This window comes from Rhopilema esculentum, chromosome 20 (assembly GCF_057945365.1).
Source record: "Rhopilema esculentum isolate cy_ngs chromosome 20, ASM5794536v1, whole genome shotgun sequence".
NCBI lineage: Eukaryota > Metazoa > Cnidaria > Scyphozoa > Rhizostomeae > Rhizostomatidae > Rhopilema > Rhopilema esculentum.
In genome coordinates, this window is record NC_142834.1 from 1712932 (window position 1) to 1722848 (window position 9917).

At 37.8% G+C, this 9917-nt stretch overlaps 2 protein-coding genes across 2 annotated transcripts; one reads left to right on the top strand and one right to left on the bottom strand.

Annotated features, from left to right (window-relative positions):
• The first annotated feature begins 302 nt into the window (after positions 1–302).
• LOC135684101 (uncharacterized) lies at positions 303–2179 on the top strand. Its single transcript, XM_089114442.1, has 2 exons — positions 303–1122; positions 1587–2179. Exons 1-2 carry the CDS (start codon positions 317–319, stop codon positions 1930–1932), a joined length of 1152 nt encoding a protein of 383 aa, XP_088970568.1. The 5' UTR covers positions 303–316; the 3' UTR covers positions 1933–2179.
• Positions 2180–3240: 1061 nt separating this feature from the next.
• Positions 3241–4437, bottom strand: LOC148957792 (uncharacterized). Its single transcript, XM_089114260.1, has 2 exons — positions 4107–4437; positions 3241–3980 (listed from the first exon to the last, which is right to left on the bottom strand). Exons 1-2 carry the CDS (start codon positions 4435–4437, stop codon positions 3241–3243), a joined length of 1071 nt encoding a protein of 356 aa, XP_088970386.1.
• Between the last annotated feature and the right edge of the window lie 5480 nt (positions 4438–9917).

Genomic DNA, 9917 nt, shown 5'->3' on the forward strand with positions numbered 1-9917 from the left:
CAGCACAAAATCTCTGCGAAAGATGGAAAATTGCAAACTTGTAGATGAGGTTGAGCAAAAATTGAGAAGTTTTGACGACTTTCTCAAAACTTCTGCTCATGCCTTGAAACTTGGTCTTCAAAATTATCTTCAGTACTTTCTTTGCCCCCAGCCTGGGGACTGGCCTGCTCAATTATGAGACATGTGACAGGTTCAGTATAACATTCCTGAAAACTTTCCATCTTGCTTGAAAAACATTATACCAATGATTGGTCCTCTGCATATTCAGCTGAATGCGAGAGAATGTGTTTGCCTTCTAAACATTGACTTCTTTAAAATGTTCTATTCCTTTATCTTTGGTGATAAAAAGCAACTTGCAAACAAGCCTAAACCATGGAGAATTTATTTGCTGTTAGAGATACTTTATGGTGGGTGGACACTCATCAGAGAACAAGTAATTGTCATTTTCTCCAATTGCAAAAGCATAGAGTTCTTAACTCTCTTGAACATCTTAGACATTTACCTTCCACTTGTACTGTCTATCTACTCAGTCATCTTTAAAACTGGTAGAACCTCTGAGTACCTGGATGCAGTGTTGAGGTGTTGGTTAATGTTCTTTTGCTACAAAAGACATCATTATAACAAAGCTCCTTTGGTCTGGCTAAGTAATATTCTGTTTTGGAAGGCTAACAATCATCCACTTTTTCAAGCTCTTTTAAGATGCCTCAATGCTTTTGATGAATACCCAGTGGAGAACTTCCACTCTCTCTTAAGATCACAAACAGTGCAATCTGATGATGCTGAACTGATCTCAAGAAAGGCCAAAGGAGTTGACAGCAACAAGACAACATCAGCTAAATTTTCATCAGCTAAATTTTCATCAGCATTTGTGAGGCCAAAAAAATTTAACTTCAGAAGTTCAAAACTCAAACAGCTGAAAATCAAGGCATCCAAATTTATTTTCAACATTTTAAAAAGTATAAAGGAACAGCCAAATGCAGCATCCCAAGTCAATCGCCCAGCAAATCGGCAAAAAGGCATGACATATTGGAAACTGCCTCATATATATGGAGAAACCATTGTTTCATCGAAAGTGCTACCAGTAGGATTTCAGTTTGCAGGGAAGGAACCAAATCCTTTAAGGTTTGTAGCACCGAGAGCTGGGCAAACTGCCAAATAGATAAAAACACTTTAGCAAAAAATCTTTAAAAATTGTTTTTAGTGCATATATAAAATATAAGTACTTTGCTTAGTATACAACTGTTTATAAGTATACAATATCCAAAATCATATACCCTTGGATTTGTTTCAATTCCTTGTCCTATTTACCTAGCCAATTTCAAGTTTAGAAATAAACTCTTTACTGATTATTTAAAATGAGCTGGTGTCAAAATCAATTTTTTTAGTATTGTGAAGTTAAAAATCTATAGCTACTTACCGAAAAACAACTAAATGCAAAGTAAAATATGTTTTGAACAGAACACAAATTATTGCTAGGTCTCATTGTTTCATAATAATTACCTTCAAAATTACAATAAAATGATATGCTCCACTTATACGAAATTTTTATAAAATGTCTGGAACTTAAACAAAATTTTTCGTTGTAGCAAATGCGACTTAGCCGACTGTACACACCAAGAGACAGGATCTGGCATCATATTGTTCCAGACATGTGGGCACTCCTTCCACACTGAATGCTTGTCCGGTGAAGAGAAACGGGCATGTACAGTTTGCAGTGAGGAGATTCTCAAGGCCATGAAGACCCTAGCCTCAACAGCGAAGGAATCTATCTTCAATCCAGACATCAAAGAAACTCCAACGTCGAATGCGCACCAAGATGATGACATTACCGATGATGAAATTGTGGAAGAAGACAACCTGGACGCTGGAGAATCGTGCCTACAAATTCAACAAGAAATTTGTAGCTGGGGCCTCATAAATGGTCCTATTTGAATTATTAAAAACTCGAAAATCGATTTTACTAAAGACAGAAAAGTGGCCTAACTATGCTATAAATTATTGATACAGTAAACTCTAGTTGTTTTCACCCCATTTAAATTTCGACCAAAACACGTGAAAGTTGTAATCAAAGCCCCGTGGGTATTAACATTCTGCTTCATCCAGCTACAACCCCCCATGCAACATTTTGTGTTTCTATGACTAGAGTTTACAGTATCGATGCACATGAAAATACCTGTTGCCAATCCATCACAGATTCAAAACTCTTTGCAATAGTTTTCCCGTCAAAATACAGCTCCCTGTAGAATAAACTCAGCAAAACACGTCTGTCAAATCCCAGAATTCAACCATGATAACACGGAAAAGGCCGATGGCGCAAGATTTGACAATTCCCTCCATAACTTTCGCAAAACTTGAGATCGTGCGTTTGCTCTTTCTGGAAATGTGCGTCGGGGTCATTGGATTAAAATAGCCAAGTTTTATCCCATTCCCCTACTGTATGAGTGATCAGATTCTTTTTAAAGAGAGGGGGTTCATGAGGCCAAAAAACGTGCTTCTCGAAGACTTTCTCGCAACCTTATTGGTTCAGTTCGAAGACGATTCCCGTGGCCGTGATTCCTTTCCTAGCCAATCAAGATTTGACGCTTATGCTGAATGACTGTGTCAATGCTGTTTCCTGTGTTTCCCCTTATCTTTTTCTGCCAGGCTTGGGTGTTTGTTTTGTAACCTCAACACAACTACCTGGGCTAGGAGGTGAAAGCACAGAATCTTATTCATGTCGATTTAAAATGTTTTTGCATAAATTGCTTTTTGCACAGAAATTGTATCTGTCTCGGCCAAGTGTTAAACTCGTCCATTTGGCGTTGTAGGAACTTCAACAGTGAAAAATATATCTGAGATGGCACTAAACATGTATCTTCAAAATCCTGATCCCAGTAAAAAGAGTGTGATGGGAGAGCTGGGTGCATGAACTTTATTAGCAAGTCATCGTTCTCAGTTTCAATTTCCAGAACAATGCCAATCCAGAACTTGTTGTCGCACTTGCAACAAAGATATCCTGAAACAACGCATTGCACTACTTTTGTTTCAGCACCAGCAGAGAAGTTGTAGATCAGCTCATAGTTTCATGGCAATTCTACTTCCTCCAAGTGGATTGAACTGATGAAAACTTTGAGTTCCTGGGACTGTTGTTGCATCTTCAATCTTTTAATAAGGTTACTTCTTTCTTTATCTTTTTCCTCCTTCTCAATCAGAATAAAGTTGACACCTTTAGCAAAAGAATTGAAGAACTCGTACATGGACTCAGTTTGAAAGGATTTGCTGATCAATCGTTCTTTGAAGACTTACTTTTGCAACCATCCTTTTCACAGTCCCACCAATGCCATCACGTGGTTGTTTGCCATGACTCGTTGCAAAGAAATTCCACTTTGCATTAAGTCCAAAATCTTTCTGATGGTTGCACAGGTTGACAAAGTTCTTGCAGTTCTTGTATTGCCCTGCACAACCATCAGAAAAATACTCAATCTTTAATATATTTGGCATTGTGGCTTTGATTTGGTGGATAATTTTCTTCTGCACCATATAAACACATGCTACATCATGTGTGTAGTCACTTGAAATTATGCAGGAAGATTTATGTTGCACAGCACTTGCATCCTTGTAGTAAATAACTACTGGATGTAAAGTGCACTGCAAGTTACTCCAGTGGAAGCTTTGAACCTCGTCTTGCACTATGCATTTATAGTTCTCGGCAAAATCCCCAAGAAACAGCACATCATTTTTCTCCAATTCCTCCTTTTTTTGCTTCAAGTATCTTGACTGGGCTTTAGCTATGTAAGAGTGGGGTGCTAACTTATTCAGTTTTGAACCAACTAAATCAATATATGCAGGATATGATTCCCTTTGCGTTGTCAGAGTTGATCTGTCAGTGGTTGTCCATTGAGAAAACTCAATAACCTCTGCATCCTCAAACTCTTCAAGTGTTTCATACAAGAATTCTTCTAGTAGCTTGAAAGATTTGGGACAATTTGGGCATCTGTGGATGATTCAGTCTCTCCTGCTCTTATCACAAACAATATATTTCATTAAATCTTTGTATTTGATGTTCATTGGTGCCAACAACAACTTTATGTTTTGGTGAACGGTGCAGACACATACAGCATGCGTACCTGAACTACCAGCAATAATACACCATTTTGGTTTGAAGCTGCTAAAATTTGAGAACCCCATTGCAATTGTTGGATTCTGTTCCTTGAATGCTTTGAAGAGCTCTTTAAGTATTCGCAAGATGAGCATTTTCTGCTGATGTACAAGGTGGTCTTTCATGCCTGGCATCAGTCCTGTATATTCATCATCCTGATAAAAAGCTTTGACTATTTGAATGATATCAGCAGCCAAAGACTTGCCCTTTTTTGGTTCTACCTCAGCAAGAATACCACTTTCTAAACACAATTGGCTAGCCTGACGTACAACATACTCTGAAACGCCAAAAATGTCCATGACCTTTTTGTGAGATCAGTCTGTAGGGGCAAGTATCAAAATCTGTATTTTATTTTTAGCTGATGACACACTTTTTACTTTTGATACCAAAAGCTCTATCATTTTATCAAAGCGGTTAGCTTTATTATCAAAGCAAAGCAGTTGACTAATTTATATTCCAAAGGCAAGGCAATGCACGTACAGCTTCCAAATAGGCTTCTTTCTCAAAAGTTGTATATTCCTAAAATTAATGAGGTATTATATTATGTATCTATTGGCCAACACTGAGAAAAATAAAGCTTCAGAAATCATATATTCTAAGTAGTATGTGAACTAATTCTTTGTGAACAAGTTATTGGTGGGTTTCCTAGAAGATGCAAAAAATTAAATTTATTATCCTCTTATCATAATGTTGTGAGGTAGTATTTACGGTGCGGTTTGTTATTTGTAAAATTTATTCGTGGTGCTGTTCATTTGCTAAGGATGGTGGCGTTCATTGTTGTCCACCTATACAGGTGTGTCGGGCCAGAATATGAGACAAAGATACACACTGGTTGATCTTCGAATATCTTTCCTTGATTCTTCCTTATACAATGTTTCCTACTACTTTACTACGACTCCTCTCCCTTGTTTATTTTACGTTCACGTCTTTTCTATGATACAGTTCAGTGAAGCATTTAACATGTATAATATAACATTGCGTACGTAACTACTGGTGTTTTCATTACAACGAATTACATAACTGTGAAAACACACCTGACAGTGAATGGTCGACGAAGCATATGAATATGAAATTTACTGAAGCTAAATGTGTACCTGGTTCTTCTTGACCGAGTACAGCTAGTACTGGAATGTAAGAATGTAAAAACCCTAAAACTAGGTATAAGGATCACCAGCCAACCGTATAAAATTCTGATCTTGGAATACATGTTTAACGTGGATGGACAGGCATTTCTTAATGCATAAAAATTATTTTAGGTACTTGTATAGTCTTATAACAATAATATCTCTGACCACGAGGTCAATTATTTCCTAAGTCTGAGACTTGCATTGTTTGAAAATGGTGTTTTGCGAAAATTAATCAGAGAAAACATAAGGTCACCATACATGGGGTTGGTGCTTGTTCCCGTGTTCCCTTTGAGAAAACATCCAATGTTCAAATATAAAGAATCAAAAACAAAGATAAAAACACCCCTATATTTAGTGACAGGTTTGTGACTTCATACAATGGCCTACCTTTTCTACACTTTCTTCTTGCAACACAGACTGCTGCTCCTGTTGTTGGTCAATATTTCCACTGATTGGAATTTGATATCCACCATATTGAGCTAGCTGATGCAGAGAAATCAATGCCAAAAGGACATCTGTATTCTTGACCCAAGAGACGTTAAAGAAAAATTGATTTGATCGTTCGCCGCCATATTCATCTATGGTTTCTCAGAAATGAATTAACTTTCTGCATCTTGTTGTGCCCTTTTTATCATGAAGCTGATTTGATTTTGGATCTCTGAAGTTGTAAATGTGTCTTTGGCTCTCTGACTGCTCTTTGAATGGTTTATGAATCTCTTCACATAGGCCAGTACTCTGACAGTGGTCTGCCAGGTCTTTCTTTTAAGTAGGGTATCTATTGTGTCTACTTCTCTCACAACGGATAATTGCATAATCTCTTTTTAATCATAATCTGTTTCTCTGAATCTGAGTCCCCACTCACTTTTGTTGGAATCATGGCTGGCCACAGTTCTGGTATTCTTAGCAATGTTGGCCCTCTCATCCACTTCTTGTGCGCTTGCCAGTTACCTGCTCCTTGACTACCGATGTCTGCTGGATTTTCTTCAGAGTATTGTCGCGTACAGTGAGGTCAAGGGCTGCAACTACTGAAGGGAAAACTTCCATCGGAGGCAGCTCCTCACCATTGTGATGACACGAATATCGTCTGTCCCAGCAATATTTTGCAACATGGCCAACCCGGAAGCAACAGTAGCAGATTGGCCTCCCATCTTCTGCTCAGTACACATTGGTGCGGTTGACAAAGGGGTTGCTGGCTTTTTCCTCCGCCAGCCGCACCCTTTCAGCCATTTCAGCCATTTCAGCACAAATCGTGCTTACCATATCCAAGACCAGCACCTTGAATTGTTCTAGCGACATCATGCTCTCCACCGCTCTCCAACAGAAGGCTGTGAGTTCTTCTCTTGGAGGGCACCAATGTAAAACTACTATGTTTTACAGGTAGGGATAGGCAAAAGAATCTTTGATTTTCAAACGACGGCAGTTCCAACTTAACTTTCAATAACCAAACAACTTTTTTGTAACGGCAACTTTAAATGCAACTATAGGCGACTTCAACTGAACGATACGACACAACTTAACTTCCTGGTTCACATAACGACTGAATTCACAAACAAGGGCACAGCATAAAAATCACATGACAACACACCTCAATTAAGATAACAAAATAATTACTTGAAACAAAAAAGGACTGACGACAACAATAGTGGCTATGGAATGATGCAATAAAAAGACAGCTTAAAATAGAATAAAGTCTGAGTCATGTTTTATTGTTAAATCTGAGTAGTTTTCAAACCTGCATGTTGGATATTGATAATTCATTCCAAACATGCTTGTTGAGAAAGTTGTAGTTTTTCTTCAGCATAGTCATAGACATATCTCATTAGTGAAAGTTCCGGCCTAAGTGATGAAATGACTTGTTACCTGACCAGACCATGTTGGTGTCACAAAGACAGGCTCAGTATACCATAAGCTCATTTGAGATACATGTAAATGCTGATTTAATCTTTGCTATCAGAGTTTACGGGTCACTCATTTCACCGGAAAATATACTTCACAGGGAGTATTCAGGAAGCATGGAAAATTTCAAGCTTGATATCTGAGTAAGAGCACAATTTTATCTGTTCTGGGATAACATAAGCAGACCTACAAACTCCACATGCTTTCATTCATCTTGTTGTTTCAATGCAATTTGGTAACATGTCAAGTAGCAGTAATCTGCTTTGCCAAAAAGTAGTTTAAAGGTCATCTGGCTGCTTGATAATTGTTTTCAGATAGGGATGCATGCACTGAATGTTGCCAATTATTCAAGAAGAAAACAAATATGCTCAAAAGAAAGAAAAAACCTTGCTACCCCAGCAAAGTTGAATGCTCTGATTCAATTTACTTCACCCATGAAAGTAAAATTAGCACTTAAGCAGCATCGTCACGAAAACAAACTTCTTAATAAGGAAATAGCAAGCCTCAAAACAGAAATTGAATCCCAGTCTGTTCCAGTTAGTGATCAACATAACAGACATACAGTCTATAATGATTCAAGCTAGCCTCCAAACTGTGTCAACTTTTACAAAGCTGTTTTGGGAGGAGCAGTTAAAATATATTGGTACTGAAAAGAATGGGGTTAGATACCATATTATACTGATCAGATATTGCTTCAATCTGGTCACCAGCAGCATATGATGACATTCGTTTTAATGAAGGTAAGGAGACAGGATTCTTAATCTTTCCTAGTTGACGTCGCCTTCGAGACTTTAAGAACTATATTTGCACACACCGTGGTTTCAACCATGAAATCATAAAAGAGCTTTGCCATGAAACAAAGAATTTTTCTGAGAAAAAAAAATATGTGGTCATTTCCTTCCACGAAATGAGAATACAGCAAGATTTGGTTTGGGATAAGAACACAGGGGATCTCAAAGGATTTGTTGACCTTGGTGACTAAATGTTGCAACACTAGAAGGAACAGATCTAGCTAACAATGTTTTGGTCCTCATGGTGAGAGGTCTAACCAATCCTTTCAAATTCAGTCTTGCAACTTTTGTAACAACAGGAGGCACTTGCTTCCAAATGTTTCCGGTTCTGTGAAAAGCTAGTAGTATCCTTGAGCTAACTTGTGGCTTAAAGGTAGATGCTGAAACTTGTGATGGTGCATCATCTAATCGCAAGCTGTTTAAGATGAGGAAGCTGCTAGAGGCAAAAGAACGGAAAAAGGCAGATATTACATTCAAAGTTAGATATTTGTTTAGCAGAGAGCCAAGAAACATTTACCTTTTCTCTGATGCCCAGCACCTCATGAAAACAGCCAGGAACTGATTTGCCAATTCTGGTGCAGGTACTGGGACAAGATTCATGTGGAATGATGGTCATTTTATTATGTGGACTCACCTTACCCAGATGTACAATGAGGACGAAGAATGTGGTCTTCAGCTCCTTCAAAAGCCAAGTGAATACTAAATTCAAGCATGTGAGACAAAATTCTTTTTCTGTTTGAATGTTAAACTTGATACTCAGGTTTTGAGTTCATCAGTTGCTAAAGTGCTATTTGCATATGCGCCCCCGGAAGCTGCTGCAACTACCAATTTTGCTCAATGTTGGACCAGTTCTTTGATTGCACGAATGAACAAAACAAAAAAGAACATCCAGTGAAACAGAAGGCATTCCTGAAACCTTAGACAACAACTGATGATATAAGGTTTTACTGGCTTATCAACTTCTTTCTGGTGTATTTCATTGAATGAAAAAAGTCCATCCAGGAACGCAAACGGAGTTTCACTGACAAGAAAAGGGCAAGTATGTTTTCACTTAAAATTTTGCAGGCTTGAAAATTGCATGCCATTCTCTGGTTGAATGCACTCTGTACCTGCTATGAAATGGGGTTGATGATGTCTTGTCAGAGCTTTTTTCGCAAGATGAACTTGAGAATTACTTTGGCCAATAAAGAAGCTTAAGCCTATGCAAAGACAAGCCCTAAAATTAAAAGATTTTGGATATAGTGACAATTCAATCGGGATCAAGCTAGCTGTCACACCTATTCCTGGGAATGTTGGGGGTGTCAAATATGGCCAAATAGCAAATTTGAATAAGATTGATGAAACACCAGCCCCTTCACGTCAGACAAACAGAGAGAAGTTCAAACTTTTTGAACATATATTTTCTAGTAACTGTGCAGTGATACAAAACTACATGTATTGATATTGAAACTAATTCCTAACCAAACTATTTACTTTCAAACATTGTGTTTCATTAAACATTTTATGTATATTGTAGTGAAGGTTTGTCATATATTGTAGTCGAATTGATGTTTGCAAAAAGGCTTTGATGAAGCGACCAGCTAAATCACAGGATATTTGCCAATAAAAAAATAATTTTTTTCCTTTTCTTAATGGCAAAAACATTTTTCCATATTAAATTTCATATTAAACATCATTTTAAACATCACATAGTCAACCACACTTGAGGCCTTGCAATTTTCTCTTTTCTATTCTCTTAAATTACTTACCGGTGGTTTTATTTAAGAAATACCTATTTCAATTGGTATATCGACCTTTCACTGCGTGTCTCTGAAATTCTTCAGATTTGTCCTGGTGGTAGAAGCTACTCGCACTTGTCTGAAATGTTGGCGGATTTCGCATTTTCAAAGCCCTGAAAAATTTTTCAACGTCAGGGTACCCTTTAGTAAATAGCCTCGTTTTGAGCCATATACATCCGGGAATCTC

Bases quoted from the DNA above. Each gene is read 5' to 3' on its own strand.
- LOC135684101 (XM_089114442.1), top strand. From the start codon at position 317: ATGTTCTATTCCTTTATCTTTGGTGATAAAAAGCAACTTGCAAACAAG. The intron at 1,123-1,586 runs GTTTGTAGCACC...TTTTCGTTGTAG, and splicing joins AAGGAACCAAATCCTTTAAG to CAAATGCGACTTAGCCGACT.
- LOC148957792 (XM_089114260.1), bottom strand. From the start codon at position 4,437: ATGGACATTTTTGGCGTTTCAGAGTATGTTGTACGTCAGGCTAGCCAA. The intron at 3,981-4,106 runs GTACGCATGCTG...GAGACTGAATCA, and splicing joins TATTATTGCTGGTAGTTCAG to TCCACAGATGCCCAAATTGT.